This window comes from Hippichthys cyanospilos, chromosome 21, assembly GCF_059441005.1.
Source record: "Hippichthys cyanospilos isolate Australia breed blue-spotted pipefish chromosome 21, RoL_Hcya_1.0, whole genome shotgun sequence".
NCBI lineage: Eukaryota > Metazoa > Chordata > Actinopteri > Syngnathiformes > Syngnathidae > Hippichthys > Hippichthys cyanospilos.
The window spans coordinates 4,089,687-4,107,893 of NC_142389.1; the positions used below are offsets into that span (position 1 = coordinate 4,089,687).

Sequence of the window (18,207 nt, forward strand, 5' to 3'; positions counted from 1 at the left end):
GACATTGTACACAATGAGAATTAAGTTACATATTTGAACTGAAACTGTATGAAAAACAAACAGAAGTTCTATTCCCTTATCCTCCATTTTGCCCCTAGCTGTAAACTGCACAGAGCCAGGTCATGTCGAGAACAGCGTGAGGCAAGTTCTACCCAGTGGGCCCCATCGCTACAGCTTCCAGACCACCGTGTCATACCGCTGCAGCCCGGGCTACTACCTGCTAGGAACTAGTTCAATTTCCTGTCAAGGCGACGGTACCTGGGACCGTTCCCTGCCCAAGTGCCTTTGTGAGTACCATTTGGGGGAAGTAAAACTCGCAATATCTCAGTCAAAAATCTTCTGGTTGATATATTTTGTTTCATTCAACATTTCCAAGTTAACCGGTTCTTTCCTTTCTCCGCTTGGTTTGAACAGTGGTGTTGTGCGACCGCCCCAGCATCCCTCCTTACGCCCAGATCTCCGGCGACCGCCGGACGGTGGGCTCAGTCATCCGCTACAGCTGCATCGGCCAGCGTAGCATCATTGGCAACACGACGCGCATGTGCCAGCTGGATGCGCAATGGAGCGGCTCGCCGCCACATTGCTCCGGTACCGACTACGCCCAGCTCGACCAACTTTGGAAGCTTAGGCGTCCAAACTTAAAATTGGAGATCAAATTTCCTTCCAAAAATTGCATACGGAAATTCCCCTAATACAAGATGGCACTTGTTTTTCTTAAAAAATGATGGCCTAGAAAGGGTAACTTGAAAATTATTATTTTTTCTTTTTTAATTCAACATCATTCAAGTAAGATTGATCCGTTAGCAACTTAAGCCGAGTTTTGTCGCACAGATATGCATTTTTGTATCAGCCATATTCTTGCTTAAAATAATTACCGTAACGGGACACGCTAGGAGGCGGACGTCAGTTATCTGTTAGCAGCCAGTGCCTTTTGCAGCTAACTATAGCTCGCGTTAGCTGAGGTTATTACGGCATTAATTTCAATTGGAGAAGCGAGCAGGCTGAACCAACGTCCGAGTCCGTCCTTGTTCACACACAGGAATAATACTAAAACGGAGAGGATCATGGCAAAATTATTCAATTAAGTTTGCACCATTTGACTAATTGCGGTCTTTTGGCATTTACACACACACAATCATAAATTTGGTGGAACACGGTTGGTGCGCAATTTTGTTTATTTATGGCAAAAAAACTCAGGCCGCTTCACGAGGAAAAAGAAAACTTACGAGCGAATTCAACGTTACACCGGTGAGACGTTCACTGAGAATAAAGGAATTTTACCCTAAAATTAATGGTGCATCCGATACACAGATGCATTCTTTATTTTTACGTCATTAATTTATTTTGAGGATATCCCAATAAATGCTTAATTTGGGGGAGTCGATTTTTGGACAACATCGAAGTAAATGGACGAAAACAGCGGCAGTCTTTCTGTTTCCGAGGCCTCAAGGGCAAAAAGAGTGTCCTCCATAAAACCGCTTTATTCAACTCATATTACGTGGAGGAGCCAAGATGCCTACAACCTAGCTTGTTTATGAAGCTCAATAAAAGATCTTGGCCCGTGCACTCACACTTTCCTTCGTCATTTACTTGTAAACTCGCACGTGGAACAACATATGGATGTTCTCTTAGAATCTATAGATGTCAACATGCCACCAGAGATGTAGCCATAAAATACATAAACAAAGTCCGATCAAGATGAATTACAACCTGTCGCTTCTACATCACCGTTACGACGCCCATGAGTACCGGGCTGATGAATGCTTTGACGTTTTGTCGTGGTTTCAAAAAGTTTAGATTCCGATTACTGATACGTCTGTCAACGACAATGAGTGCTATCTTTTTTGAGGGAATGTCGAAACAACGCTCTACGATTGGCTGCTATCTATCTATCTATCTATCTATCTATCTATCTATCTTTCTATCTATCTATCTATCTATCTATCTATCTATCTATCTATCTATCTATCTATCTATCTATCTATCTATCGAGCAAGCTAGCTAGCTAGCTAGCTAGCTGGCTAGCTGTCTTGCTAGCTAGCTATCTTGCTAGCTTGCTTTATTCTAAATGTAAGGGGATACTTTAGTACTTTTTTTTTCAACAGTAACCATTTTGTATATCAATTTGCGAACAAAACTTTTTTGATGCACATTTATTAACTTTAATGTCACATGACCAAAGGTAGTAAACAGGTGAGATGTGATTGGTCCTTACCAGAGTTGTGATTTCATTTTGTGTGTATTAACTGTAGATGAAACTTTATTTAGTTGCCAAGTTAATTCTTATATATTGTAACTTTTTACTGCTAAATGTGGCAAGATAAGTAAAGTATCATTTTAACACGGTATATGTTTCTCAAAGCGCAAAATAGTAATTTTTGAGATGTAAAAAATACTGTTTGTATTGGCATTAAGGAACTTTAATTATCAGTCTGTGATGATGGGATATTTTCACTCCAGGTTATCGTACCATTTGAATCTAATATCAAGCCATGCCTGGTCATGTGCAACCGTGCGGTTTCTCATTTTCCCCAAGTAGGCAATAAATACAACAACACTATTAGGATTCGTGAAACTTTTGCGGCAGCGTTGAAATGGCACAAATGTGAACATTGTGAAATCGGATCGTGCGCACAATTAGCACTTTTGCGAAATCGATAGTCATTTTAAAAGTAGGATATCGAGTGGATACAAGGTTGTTTCCTCCACGTTAAACAAATGACTGTAATGAATGATAATTTGTTTCGGAGGCATGTCTAATGGAGGCAGAGAAGTACTCTTGTGTTATTCTCTAATGGGAAAATATCCATCATTGAAAACAATTCTGCAAAGGTTCGAGTCGTCAAATCTTTCTTTCCTTTTCTCATTAGCCCGTTTTTTTAATCTTTTCTATTTGCTTCCAAGGTGAATCGGCAGGTCTTTGTGGGGATCCTGGTGTTCCTGTGCATGGCATCCGCTTGGGGGATGAATTCACTGTGGCCAGCGCGGTGCGCTTCAGCTGTGAGCCAGGTTACACGCTGAAAGGTTCTCCGGAGCGAACGTGCTTGGCCAATGGGACTTGGCTGGGAACCCAACCTGAGTGCCATGGTATGGAATGCACATATTTCACTCCTTCGATCCCAAAGACGTATTTTTACGTTTTTTTGTTTGTTTTTTTAAGCAGACATTCAAGGGGATATATTTTTTCAAATATGAGTACCTTAAGCCTTACTATACATACTGTATATATATATATATATATATATATATATATATATATATATATATATATATATATATACAGTAAATACTGTAAAAAAAGAAAGTAGTAAACAGCTGTTGAAAGTTTTTTATATTGCTTTTTTATTGTGCCATTGTCAGAAAGGATAAAGTTTTGGGTATACTTAGACCATTTTTATAGATACCGTATTTTCCGCACTATAAGGCGCACCAAACTACAAGTAATGACATATTATAAAACGTTTTCTATATATAAGGCGCACCGGATTATAAGGCACACCCTCAATTAATGACATATTTTCAAACTTTTTCAATCACAATATAATAATACTCAAAGTAATAACAATAATTACTCAAATAATAACTCTAAACTCTCAATAGCATAATAACTCAATGTCAATATGAACAACCTTGTTCAATTGTAAACACACAAAAGAAACAGATAAAGCATCTACGTATCCCAATCGCAATATTGATCCATATATAAGGCGCACCTGATTATAAGGCGCACCATCAGCTTTAAAAAAAATTAAGGCTTTTAGGTGCGCCTTATTGTGCGGAAAATACGGTAATAATCTTTTTAATGGTGGGCTTGGCAAGTGTGGAGTGGACACAAAATGTTTTCTCTTTGCAAAATATAATTGAAAAGCATTGGACTACTGTACAACAACGTTGTTGACTAATCATATAGTTTCATACACACTGACTACAATTTTGATACCTTAAAAAAAAGTTGTAAAACTTCACGTTTTCGAATTTGGTTGTTTGAGTTAATTTGGAATTCTGATACCACTGGAAAGTGGAAAAGGATATCTCAGAGTCTGGAGCAGAACAAACTTCCTTTTTTGCACCCAAAGCAGACACTGGAGGTCGATATCCAATCTGCTCAGGATGCATTCCTGCATGCACTGCAAAGATATTCTGGACACATCTGACTTGAGACCCAGGGGCAGACCAAAAAAAAAAAAAAACGATAGAAAGGGATTACACAGCCCAACTGGCCAGGAAATGCCTCGGGATTCGAAATGAAGAACTGGAGGACACTGATGGCATGGAGGGAAAAAAATGACTACTTGAATTGCAATCACCGCACTGCAGATATTGACAAGTGGCGTAAAATTAAATGAATGCGTCTGACGGAGAAGTAGTCATTAATGAGCAGGATATCTGACAGAAACGCTTGGGAGTTGATTCGGGGTTATTGGAGTTGAAAATGATATTTGCAGAATTCCTTATGCAATATAAATAAGCGAAATTAAAGTAATATTTCCTCTTTGAAGTGGATTACATCGCCGGTATTTCATCACGAAAATGTTGAGCTCGAGAAAAATCATCTTAACTCTTCGATTTGAATTTCTTACATCGACCATTTCCAGCTCAATCACTCCTAAAAACGTTTATATATGTTGTTTTATATGTATATTTTTTTGGGCTTGAGGGGGTTGTGAAATAGGCTGGTAGCGATTGAGTAAAACAACAAACGAATCTGTGCTCATGCCTCAATCACTCCCAAAAACGTTTATATATGTTGTTTTATATGTATATTTTTTGGGGGTTGAGGGGGTTGTGAAATAGGCTGGTAGCGATTGAGTAAAACAACAAACGAATCTGTGCTCATGCCACCACCTCTCTGCCGGTCCGCCCTTTGGCTCATTCCCCTTTTTGGTGTGTGTACATGCGAGCCGGCGTCACCCACCTGTTCTTAACTGGCACCGGCTTCAAAGGCCGGACCACATCTGGTCATTACGGAGGACCTATACCCTCGGGGCCACCGGGAGTCTGATGCAAGCTGGTGACTGCCATGCAAAGAACTTCTGTTCCAGCCTGATAGTCAAAGTTCAAGACACACATCACATTTTATATTAACTCATTCCCTGCCAGCAAGGTCAAAACGGAATTTTGGACCTCGATAGTCGTCAGTGGCAGTAAATGAAATGGCGTCGTTTGCCCAGTAAGCAAAACCTGCCAAAACTAAAACAAACTGTCTCCTTTTCTGATTCCAGTCATCTCCTGTGGGAACCCCGGAACTCCTCGAAATGCTCAGATTCTGATCCACGACGGCCTAACGTTTTCTAGATCCATTACCTACGCCTGCAGAGATGGTTACTATTCTACTGGCCTCCTCACCCGACACTGTACAATAAATGGCACCTGGACTGGAAACATGCCTGAGTGTTCTGGTAATTAGCCACCATGACTTGGAGTCAATCTATTCGTTGTGCTTTTGTGTTTATGGTATCTGGACTTATTAGTGTAAGTACAAAAACTAACAAGGAAGTTCTAGCAAATGAGACAATACGGTAATAATAAAAATAATAATAAAAATAATGCTCATACATTTTTCCAAAGAAGTCCATGTCCAATATGTAAGTTCTATTACTTTTTTTTTTAACTGAATGAGAATTGTTGTCTTTTAAAATAGGAATATTAAATAATAAAATCCTGGTCAAATACGTTTTTTTTTTTTTATGGAGGGTACCTGACACCCTTGTCTTATGCTTTCGTAATATATGCCAGTTGAGCAATGTAGTGCTAACCGTCACCAATGGATGGCAGTGTTTCCACACTTGCAACGCAGATATTACTTACATCAATTCCAACTGAAGAATGGAAGTCAATCTTTCAAATGACAGCGCTCATATTTACATAGACATAGCACACAATATTCTGTTGGCCTTGAAAGGTGCTTTTTGTTTGTTGTTTGATCTATACTTTTCTGTTATTATGCTGTACAGTAGGTCGTTTCATGTTTATATATATATATATATATATATATATATATATATATATATATATATATATATATATATATATATATATATATATATATATATAGTCTTTCCGTTTTTTTTATTATTTTTCCTTTATTAAGTATGTTTTTCCATTAACCATATTCGCTTCAAGGCTATTAAACCTCTCAACGCACATGTAATACATTTTTCTCACGCAGGTGTTAACATTTTCTCACATTTCCCTTTATTTAAAGACTCTCAAAGTTCAAGAATGTTGTCAAAAAAAAAGTCTCAGAAAAATATGTGAAACAGCGAGGCTGCAAAACATTCAACACTGAAAAAAATGTTCATTCTTTGACACTTACTACAAAACAAACTGTAAAACTATAGCATTAAATAAATGATTTCTTCCTTTATTTTCTTTCCATTTTTACTGTTGTCCCCATGTAGTAATCAACTGCGGTGACCCTGGAGTGCCAGCAAACGGCGTAAGGTTGGGTAACGATTTTACCTACAACCGTACCGTTAGCTTCCAGTGTTCCCCCGGTTTCACCATGGACGCCGACCGCGCCTCCACCCTCATCTGCACCAAGGCTCGCACCTGGAATGGCACCAAGCCTCTGTGCAAAGGTAATATTGGATCCCCTAATTCCATCCGCAGGAAAAATCCGTCAAAGAGAGATGTTGTTTTTTTTTTTTTTTTCTGCTTGTAGCAATTGTGTGCGGCCCTCCGCCAGTCATCCCTAATGGGCAGGTTGTCGGTAGCGATTTCAACTGGGGCTCCAGCATCAGCTACTCCTGTAACCAAGGTTACCAACTGTCATTGCCCACTGTGTTAACTTGCCAAGGCAATGGCAATTGGAGCGGGGAGAAACCGCAGTGCTTCCGTGAGTGGCGCACTACCATACATTTCGTATATGTCTCCTCTTATTGGACGTTTCATTCCTCTGGGGACATACGTGAATGTTTTGCTGCGTTCTTGTGTCTTTGTGCAGCTGTGTTCTGTGGCGATCCGGGCTCGCCCGCTCAAGGGAAGAGGGAAGACCGAGGTTTCACCTACCTTTCCTCCGTCTCCTTTTCGTGCTATCCCCCTCTTATCTTGGTGGGCTCAACCAGGAGGTATTGCCAATATGACGGAACCTGGAGTGGAACGCAGCCCTCTTGTATAGGTTGGTGGCTTTTTAGTGGGTGTATGACGTGACGCGCTATCAGGCAGAGTGCTACTTGTTGTATTTTCCACACTATAAGGCGCACCTAAAAGCTTGAAGCTGGCAGTGCGCCTTATGATGCAGAGCATAAACCTCGAGTTTTCATTTTTGAGGGCTGATAAATAACTTAATCATTTGTAAATTCTTAAAATTTTACCCCTGTATTTCAGTTATAATTGCATTTTTTACAATTCATGTTTTTTTTTTTTTTTATAACACACAGTTTGAAATTTTGATATGCTATAAATTCTCCAATTTTGAAGCAATTTATATGAGGACAAGGTTTTTGTAAAAGAAATCACAATTGTATAAAATGAATCCTGAAATGTTTTTTTAAACAGAACATATTTTAAGGTTTTTGGGTGCAATTTGGTTAAAAAAGATTCCGTTTAATATTCAATTGAATCATAATTATACTCTTTTAAGCTCTTGATTCATTTTGGCATCGATCGAAACAGTCTTTTGATGTAATCAATAGGTATTTTTTTCCCATTCTTCAGATAGTACTTTCCGCAAATAATCTTTATTATTAATTCCTGATTGTCTTAATCATCATCATTATCATAATGTTTTTGACTGACTTATCTGATTGTTTTGTTGACAATCCCTTTATCTTAGTTCCATCTAGTGCCTGATTAACGCAACCCCAGTCACTACTGTAGCTTCTATTCTATGCACCTTATAATGTGGTACACCTTATATGGAAAAAAAATAGTCCATTAATTGAAGGTGCGCCTTATAATCTTCAATTTAGTGTAGTTTACACAAATAGTGGATTTTATAGACCTATAACCCCCTTTTTTCTTTTTTCTTTTTCTTTTTCCCTAGTGTGCAACTAAATTGGAAGAAAGTATTTTTGGGAAAAGTGAAGTAAAAATATCTGAAATAATGTATTTGCACAACTGTGCGCACCCTCAAAAATGGGGATGCGGTGTTTTTCAGTGAGAATAGCAGACAGTATTTCACACAAAGTTGAAAATTGATAAATAGTTTGTCATTTGTGTTCTGAATATTGAATAAGGCTAACTTGATATTTTTTACAGATCCCACTCACACCACCTGCACAGACCCAGGCACCCCCCTTTTTGGCAATCAGAACAACAGTCAAGGCTATCAGGTACACGCTCCATAATTTATTTACTGAGGAATCAAAGCAAACTAAAACAAAACACACTTAGTGTTTAAAGTTTAACATCTTTATTGTAAAGCCATCTGAGAAAGATGAACATTTGCTGCCAATTTACACAAAATACACAGTAGCAATCATTCTCTCCAATTATCCATAACAATGCTTTTGTAATGGTTGTACTTCCTTTTTATTGAGTGAAGACGCAGGAAAAAAGACTAAAAACCAATTTGCATCGCCAAAGAATGACATTCATTATAACGTCACTTTGTTTGCCAGTCGCTAAATTACAATGCTAGTTTAAAGTCATGTTTCCCCCCAATACAATTTGTGTTATTTAAATGATGAAATCTCGACGGGAGAATCCGATTTGAACCGCTCTGTTACGGTTATTAGCGATCCAACAAACTGTCAGAATTAACATTTGTTTTGCGCTAACTTAAATGACATTTGGCAGCGGTACTCAGACTTCATTTAAGTGTTAAAAAAAACTCACTCTGTCTTACCTATAAAAAAGCAATTGACTGTTGCTTTATAGCCTCCTGTGAAGGAATAACAACATTTACGGTCAGCGTTTAAAAAAACAAAGTGTACTTTATGTGGCAGTTATTGTACATTATTTGGAACATCTGCCTCCTATCCAAAATGGACTCGCGTTCTTGTGTGTTGCTGCTTCCAGATCAGTAGCACGGTTTTCTTCAGCTGCAGAAAAGGTTACTTACTACAGGGGTCCATTTCTCGCACATGTCTGCCCAACCTCACTTGGAGCGGATTTCAGCCAGAGTGCATTGGTAAGCTCATGTGAAAAAAAAAAAAAATAAGTCATGTCGGTGGTCAAGTTTTGAGAAGACGCTTTCTTGTGCCTCGCTACCTTCAAATGCCTTATCTGCATCTTTTCCGCAGCTCACCACTGCAGCCAGCCCGAGCTGCCAGCCCAATCGGACGTGCGAGCCATCGAGCTGCCATCCCTTGGCTACACGCTGATCTATACGTGCCAGCCCGGATTTTACTTGGCCGGAGGATCAGAGCACAGGACCTGCAAGTCTGATGGGAGCTGGACGGGGAAAGCGCCTCTCTGTGCAGGTAGAAATAGTCTCATGATTTTTTCCATTAGGGAGCACTTCGGATTTCTACTTGAGTATGCAAAGGTTTCATAAGCTTTTGATGTGGGCACGTGACATGGAAAGCACATGGGCGAAACTTACCGAACGATTCCCCTCGTAGACTGTTCGGTCCCCGAAAAATATCTGCAGTAGGTGAAACCTGTGAAGTTGAGGATGATTTTGTTTTTTTTACTTGTATATTTCTTTTTCCTTGACTTTTTACATTATTAGGCAGTACGTTTGTTATTTTCACTACAGAATTTTTTCTTCATCATAAATGATGTTTGTTTATTATTTGTTGCATTTTCACAAAACATATATATATATATATATATATATATATATATATATATATATATATATATATATATTAGGGCTGATTATGGCCAAAATAATAATCACGATGTCATGTTTGGTGTGTATTTATCAGATTTTTTTAAAAATGGGTCTCAATTGGTAGCATGGTATATATTAGGGATCAGGTGAGAAACTCAACGCCATTTCACACTGGTAAATAAAGTAATAGGAAAAGCACATATTTTTGTCACAAACATGTAGGAAATATTGTCCCCAGGTGGTAGGATGACGATGTGCTTTATTTGACATGTACTGTAGCAGGCTTTTTAAATGTTAATATCCCCGAGGAGCAGCTTAAATTATTACTGCAGCCAATATATATTTCCAAACATTCACACTGCGTATTAGACTGAGTCCACAGAAGAAATAGTGGTCTTCTTCGTTTGTGATTTCCAACACAGCATTGTTAAAAAGAAAAAAATAAATAACTGAACCACATTATAGCGAGGGATCGTTGTATTTCTGAACATATACTTTCCATGAAGTCTATTTCGTCCCAGCAGTATTATAGGGTGAAGCAGCAGCTTCTCCTAATGTTGATAAATACCACAGTTAACAGCTGCTTATAGTCAGACTCATGCCAGGGTAGGAAGGTCGATCCATCACACAATTAAACCCTACACACCTGCACACACACTCACAATGCGCGCAAAGCAAGCTTAGCAACATTAACAAGAGGACATAACCTGATAAGCACAATGCCTGCTATTGATTTGCTTAGCGGTAGTGCCATTTATATTTCTTCAGGCTGTTAACAAGTTCTATCAGACACAATGACGGCCTAAGTGTTTGCCTAAATGCGTTTAAGGAAAAATAAGAACCATTGACACTTGGTAGTAATAATCCTGTCTAGATGATGGCTACTTTCAATTAAAAGACTTTGCCAAGTGAAATTAGAGAGTTGCTCTTAATGATGTTATGCATGTTGGAAAATAACTGCGGAAAACATGTACGAAGACTATGTAGGAGTGAATTTGCAAGATCAGTCTTTCTGATTTTTTTTGGGGGGCGAGACACTCCTGGGCGTATAAAGAATCTAAATCGTACAATAATTGTGTGATTTATATTATGCAGTCCTCCTCACATACTGCATAATTTCTTATATTCGTTATTCTCCAATTAGCACTATGCCTACGCTTTAAAATGCACGGTTATGTGTCGTTTTTTTTAATTTCCAAGCAAAGAGATGATATCACGGAAGACCCTGCTACCTGTGAAATGTGCAAAAAAAAAAAAAAAAAAAGTTTGGGAAGCCTGTTAGCTCACAAGCTAGCTGCTAACTCGTAACTCAAAAATCCTAGCGCGGATTTGATGCCACCTAATTTAATGTAAGTAAAATAATGATAATTTAAACATGAAAAATGTACCATTAGGTGGAAATGTGTTGGATTTTCTACTGTGTTCCGCTTTAAATTCGTCCGTGATGGACTGGCAGATCAAATAGCGGCAGGTAATAAAGAAAAAAAGGCCGAAGGAGTTTGCGCTTCATAGCGGCCATGTTTACTCAAGACGTTATTGTTCGTAAACTTCTGTCTGTATACCTGTCCGTGTATAGCGATTTCGTCTTTGTTTGACTTTGTGAGCGCTTATGTTGACTTCTCCTGAGGCCCTTTTAAGTGCTGAGACCTTTATTGAAATGTCTCTCGGTGCCGCTGTACTGTTTGTCTAACGGATCCGGAGTTCAGCGGGGACTTTTTTTTGATGCTTTGCTCGGGTCCAGTCGCAAGTTATAGGCGCTAGCTCAATGCGCCACTTGGGTACCTTAATAGTCTCGTTTTCGCCCTTATGTTTTCAAAGTCAGATTATCCTGGCACAAAACGCACATGCCCTGTTTACAAAAAAACGTCTTTCTCAGTAGATATTATGTTGTTATGCTCCCCAGCTGATAACCGTCCGAGTGGGAAGAGCCCCGTGGGAACCGTGCAGGAGCCTCCTTCCAAATTACCAGGTAAGACAAGCTGTCTTCTGGTTTGTAAGATAAGTTTTTTTTGGTATTGTTTTTGGAGTATATACTGTCATTCCCACAATATAAGACACAATTTTCACCCAAAAATGGTGGCCAAAAGTATGTGCGCATCCTATAAACCAGGGCCACCAACATGGTGCGCGCGGGCACCAGGTTGCATCCAAAGATCACATGATAAACCCGCAGGCCTGTTCTGCAATAGTTTACAAGTGATAGAATATTGAGATTTTCTAGGAAAATTACAAACAATTATACATAAATTATACTTCCTTGACATATTACATTTGATTTACATATTTACTACAGCTGGTCCTTACCTTTTCGGCGAAATCATCAACATAATCGGTGTCTTCACATAAACCGGTAGCCCTTTGTATTACTCAGTACCAAATAAGTAGCTCTCGGTTTCACAAAGGTTGCTGACCCCTACTATAAACTGTTACTTAAAAATTAAACTTTTTTTCTAGTCGCAGTCTTGATACTTACAATAATTTACGTATTTTTACTTATAATTACCGTAACGGTTTGAGCTAGAGGGTTTATGTCAGTTAGCTATTAGCAGCCAGTGCCTGTTGCAGCTAATAGCAGCTTGTGTTAGCTGAGGTTGTTACGGCATTATTTTCAATCAAAGAAGCGAGCACAATGAACCAACATCCGAGTCCGTCCTTGTTCACAAGTATTTATAGTAAAGTGAACTCGAGCTGTGAAAAACAATTGGTTCGTATTCAACGTTAAACTGGTGAGGCGTTTGCTGTCCCCTCACAATGTGGGAAATCGCAAACACCCTTAACGCAAAACTTATACATAACTTATGGACATGAACATAAGAATATCTGAAGAGTTGAGGAAGATAAAATGTATTCTGTTTTACTGTAGTTTTTACATTCTAATTTGTCTACGGTAACAAAAAATACCAGATACCAAATACCAAATGTACTGTACAAATTGTAACAGCCTAGTTCATGTCAAAGAGGATTTGGGCAATTCCAAATGAAAATTTAATGTGATTAATCAACTATCAAATAGTTATTGATTAATTTGATAATAGATTTGTAGCTCCGTCAATCTTTTTCAGAGTGAAAAAAATTAGGACATTATTTACACTGCTTACTTCACGTTAATATGTTAAATGTAATAATGATGCTCATGTGTTAATGATACATATAAATGTACATGTATTATATGTTTAATGTGCATTATTAAAATGAATATTTGTATTATTATTTAAATTAAATATTATTAAATATTATTTAATTATAATTATATATATATTATAATTTATAATTATATTTGAATATATTTATAAATATAATTATATTAAACTTTAAATAATTATAATTATTGAAAGGTTTTTTTTCAGCATCAAACAGTTGGTCAAAATTTAATTTTAAATAAGGTCCTTTAAAAAAAATTCATGTAGTTTAAGGTTTTTTTTTTCAGTTTCAGACTAGCATGTAACTCGTCTGAAAAGTAGAGTTAAAATCTGTTGAAAGTTGAATCATGCGGCATAATGCATTTTTTCTTTAGTTGCAATTTTTGTAATTCATTTGTATCTATTTTCCACTGTGGAGTTTTTATTATTACCGACTATCTTGACATTCCATCCAAGAAAAAATCAGTTCTAACGATAACTTTGTCGCTTCCTTTTGGACCGGACCTTCCTGTCCAGTACCCGGTGGAGTCTTTGCAAAGAACTCTCTGTGGAGGGGATCCTATGAGTATTTGGGGAAGAAGCAGCCAGCTATGCTCAGCATCACTGCCTTTGAGTCTTTTAGCAACCGGGTGAACGGAACGCTGCTTGACCACAGCGGCGTGGAGCTCAAACTCGCAGGTCGGTACTCCGGAAAAAACAAACAAATAAAAAGACCGCCATTCATAACTCTTACTCGACATCCCGACTTTCGCATAACGAACTCACTGACCCCCCTCACCGGGATGTATCGTAACAGACGGATCCCGTCGTTTCATGTGACGACATATTTTTTTTTTTTTTTTTTTTTTTAGTGTATACTGTATATATATATATATATATATATATATATATATATATATATATATGGTATAGGAAGAACTACTCTAATAGACTACTGTTTGGTGCGGTGAAATTTCTGTGAATCAATTATTGTGTAATCCTTAATCTCATATCATTGAAGGTACCTACAAAAGAGAAGAAGCTCAGCTGCTGCTTCAGGTTCACCAGATCCGAGGCCCTGTGGAGATATTCGTCAACAAGTTCAAAATCGACAACTGGGCTCTCGATGGACATGTAAGCGACCATCAGGGCGAGGATGAGGCTTTCGCAAAGGCTTTTGTCTTGAATTCAAATTCCCTTTACATGTCCCCCACCCCCCTTTCAACATATTTCATCTTCCGCCTGCACCAGAAGCTGAAACTTTGATAGTCTCTTTTTGCGGCGCTCTGATACGATTGGATGTTTCTGTCTTGCTTTCCTTCTCCCTCGGTAGGTGTCCTACATCTCTTCATCCAACTCCTTTGTGTACCAAGGATTTGTCCGTGGTAAAGGCTTTGGACAGTTTGGTCTGCAGAGATTGGGTAAGTGAGCTTCCCGCTTCTAAAACAAACAAACAATCAGTATGTTGTGTGTATTTGAGTCGCGGTCACACAACATATCTGCGCAAAATGACTCGGGGGGGTTAGTCCGGTTTCTGCTTTGTAATCTTTTTCAGCGTCGCTGTAAATAGAGTTTTGAGGCTCAAGGTGAAGATGGGCTTTCTCCCCTAAATCGCGTATTCTCTTCGATGTCCGCGACCTAAAATACTCGGAGACTTGTTTTTTTGCAGCAACAAATCCTTCCGGCCCCACTCCATTAATCTGGAAGCCTGCTACCTCCGTGCAACGTGTACACAAGGAAGATTTATTTCTCCGGTCCCTCCCACACTCCTTGTTAGTTCCTTGAGCACATTAAAGGGATGAAGAGAGCTGAACTTCAAAAAGAGTAATAAATAAATCAATATATACATTGAGAATTTTTTTACATTATTTCAAGAAGTGCCATGCAAAATATATTTTTTAAAGTGGGTGATTAATATTTGTAACTAATTGATCTCCGTGATTTTTTTTTTTAATCTGATCTATTTTTTTTAAACCTCTCAGGCTCATATTAAATTTTAGTTATTTTTTGTGTATGAATAAAATGACTCATACAATATTCATGTGGAATACTTACGGGATTTTCATCTAATTGTTTCAAATTGAAAAGGGTGAAATTATGTTGTATTATTTCCATTTTTTATCCTGCAATATAAATTAACTCTCAAAACGAGTGAACTACTTTTTACAATGCTTATACGGATTACAGGTTAGTTTAAATCTGAAAAAAAATAACCATTTTGCATCAAATGACGCCAATCGGTGTTTTATTGCAAAAACACTTCACAGTTGCTTCGCAGTTGGGTGCTTTGCATTGATGCGGTAGGCTAAACTTGAGCTGCTTCTGCGGCAAACAAGCTGCTTCTTCTTGCAGTCACTCTGCCTTTTTTCAAGGTGTGTTTGAGCAAGTTTTTAAAGTTAAAATTACATTTCTCAGACTTACAACTCTCACAAACGACGCATGACAATCAATCTAATCAGCATATGGAAAACAAAGTTGGACATTAAAATTTGAAAACATGACACTTTATACAATTAACTGACTTAAATGCATCTGTTGTTTTGACAACCCTAATTATAATATCTATTTTATTGTTAGGATACATTCGAAATGAAGCCCATTTGTTCTTTTTTTTCTGAATGTGTGAAAAAATGCTGACTAAAATTACACAAGAGAAAACACACCTGATTAACTCTAATCTACTGTACAGTATATCCACAGTGATGTGATCTTTAGCCTAGCATAAATTTGAAAATGAATATTTAATTCTGCTCTCAATTATTCATGTAACCATTGACTCAGAACACATCCCAGTTGCCAAACTTTCCTCAGGCAGGTATGCAACAAAAAAGGCTTACAGAAGTTGTATTCCCTCCGTGATAATGGGACATTGATACAAATTTGTCCGTCCCTTCTGAGACCCATTTTATTCATTTGTATTCACTGTAGTGGCCAATAGTTTTTGGTCTACAGTGTTCCCTCATTTTTATTGGTTAATAGGGACAGAAAATATCTATTTTATTGAACCCTTGGACATTGTACATACATAAATACAGTGTATAAATTGTGTTTAATAAAACCTTGCCTACCTCTCTTCCCCAGTGATTTCCATAGTATGGGGGCTAGACAAGCACCATTTTTTTTGGGAGCACAAACTCTATTTTATTTTACAACAAACAACATTCAGTGCGCCAGAGCATTGCAAAAGTGGCCCCTGACTTTTCCCGTGTTTTCACACCCCCACGCCATAGGGAAACACGACACGGATTCGACGCAAAAACAACCCTCGTACAGGCTGCACTGGACTATTAGCCGCAGGGCTCAAATCATGAGAAAAAAGTTGCGGCTTATAGTCCGAAAAATACAGCATATATTTTTGAACAAAAGGGAAGCATTAAAGCCACAAAAAGTGAAGCACAAAGTGGCGAGGGAACACTGTATTTTTTGACTCATTCGAGCTGACCTACAATGTCCTAGTGTCCTCAGCAGGGGACATTGTGACCTTTCAAATGATTTCTCAAAAAACAGCATGTTTTTGTTTTGTTTTTTAACGAAAGGGACACATTAAAGCCACAAAAAGTGAAGCACAAAGTGACGAGGGAACACTGTATTTTTTGACTCATTCGAGCTGACCTACAATGTCCTAGTGTCCTCAGCAGGGGACATTGTGACCTTTCCAATGATTTCTCTTTGCAAAAATGGAAACATCAAATAAACAGGATCGGTTTTAGGATCGCATCCCCTCATTCAGCGCCAAACTTTTTTTATTTTTGACGTCTATCGCCGTCAATGGCAGCGTATGAGTGGAAACAGAGAGACAGGATAGAATTGTGAATTTTTGCTGTCTTTGGTGAATGAGCCGAGGAATATGCCGGCGTTTCCGTCGATTATCTGTCCGGTCTGAGCAAAACAAAGTGAAAACTGCTGTAATGAGATGTGTGATTGGTTGAACAGCAGGCGCCATCTTGCTCTACCTCCACCTGCCGCCACAGCAAATGGCTCCTTATTAATAAACGTGAAACACGGACATCGGCTTGCGCATTCGCAGCTTTGCGTTCTCGCTGAAAGGAAACGGCTTACACAATTTTATTAAGAGTCACCCGCGGACAAACGGCCGACGCGGGCGCGTGTTTGTGTGTGGCGAAGAGATGATTGGCAAGTACAACAAAACCCACTAATTGAATTCCTTCCCAACTGTCACCTGTTTTTATTGGAGCTTTATTTGGGAACGCGGCTGAATGGCAAACAGGTGGGCTGTCATTCTGCTGGCGTGGCCACGGACGCACACGCTCACGCACACGCCTTTCTAAATTAGAAAATGCCTTACAAGTAGCTGTTGCCTGTAACCAAGAGTGATTTTTACGACAATGGCTTTTGACGTCCCCAAAGGGGGGAAAATTAAAGTAAAGCACCAGGATAAACTTTGAAAGGTCACTCGTCTGCGCAACCTATTATGTAAATTCCACATTGCTGGCAGGGCCCTTCAACCATAATAATCACCATATTTCTTTCTTTTTGGTTTATTGCCCTTGAATTTTTTTGACTGAAGCTATTGGCAAAGTTTGTGGAGGATAATCCCCCTGCTTCCTTTGGATTTCTTTCAATTCGCAGGCGGTTTGTCCAATAGGAATGAATGACACTATGTTATCGTTTCTTTGCAGAGAGTTTAGATCCCAACAGAGACAACACAGCCTACAACTTTGCCTCCAACAGCAGTTCAGTGGCAGCAGCCATCCTAGTGCCTTTTATAGCCATGATCATTGCAGGCTTCGCCCTGTACCTCTACAAGCATAGGTAAGATTTTTTTTTTTTGGTCGAACTCATGCTAGTTTACAGCCACTGGTTTATTGTGAAGGCATGAAGTATGTCTTCAGACCTGAAAGCATATTTGGTACAATGAACTTACATTTTAGTCTCCAAAATATTTATGAATTACTTGTGTAGTAGTTCCACCCAAAACAATCAATGACAAAAGGAAATAAGAAGACTCAATGAAAAATTTAAACATAACAGATCAGGGTTGGATACATCTGGCCCACAATTCTAAATGGCCCGGTTATTTTCTCCTCTAAAAAGAAAACATTGAAAATATTTTGACATTTGTTATGCTTTCCATTCATAGTGGACCCCCGTGTTACGGCGTCCCTTGCTTACGTTTTTTTCAAATTACGAAGTGGAATACAGTGGGCCCCCGGTTTACGAGATTAATCCGTTCCGCGGTTGGGATCGTAAGGCGAATTCGCCGTATGGCGGGCAATTCAAATCTATTTTAATCAGCTAATGTGTGTAAAACCCCAGGTAAAAGCATAAAAAATGTATATACATGTTAAAAATTGGTAACAAAATAGTATCGTAAAATTTATGTGTATATAATAATCATGTGTA

At 38.5% G+C, this 18,207-nt stretch overlaps 1 protein-coding gene across 1 annotated transcript in view; it reads left to right on the forward strand.

The window, feature by feature from the left end:
• csmd2 (CUB and Sushi multiple domains 2) overlaps positions 1-18,207 on the forward strand; it is a 178,832-nt gene that overhangs the window by 157,090 nt on the left and 3,535 nt on the right. The window contains exons 56-70 of the mRNA XM_088404647.1: positions 99-287; positions 415-588; positions 2,905-3,087; positions 5,223-5,399; positions 6,402-6,581; positions 6,665-6,838; positions 6,947-7,120; positions 8,203-8,276; positions 8,965-9,076; positions 9,189-9,368; positions 11,628-11,693; positions 13,381-13,542; positions 13,865-13,977; positions 14,177-14,264; positions 17,484-17,616. Of these exons, the coding sequence (XP_088260773.1) occupies positions 99-287; positions 415-588; positions 2,905-3,087; positions 5,223-5,399; positions 6,402-6,581; positions 6,665-6,838; positions 6,947-7,120; positions 8,203-8,276; positions 8,965-9,076; positions 9,189-9,368; positions 11,628-11,693; positions 13,381-13,542; positions 13,865-13,977; positions 14,177-14,264; positions 17,484-17,616 (2,179 nt within the window). The remainder of the gene's footprint in view (positions 1-98; positions 288-414; positions 589-2,904; positions 3,088-5,222; positions 5,400-6,401; positions 6,582-6,664; positions 6,839-6,946; positions 7,121-8,202; positions 8,277-8,964; positions 9,077-9,188; positions 9,369-11,627; positions 11,694-13,380; positions 13,543-13,864; positions 13,978-14,176; positions 14,265-17,483; positions 17,617-18,207) is intronic.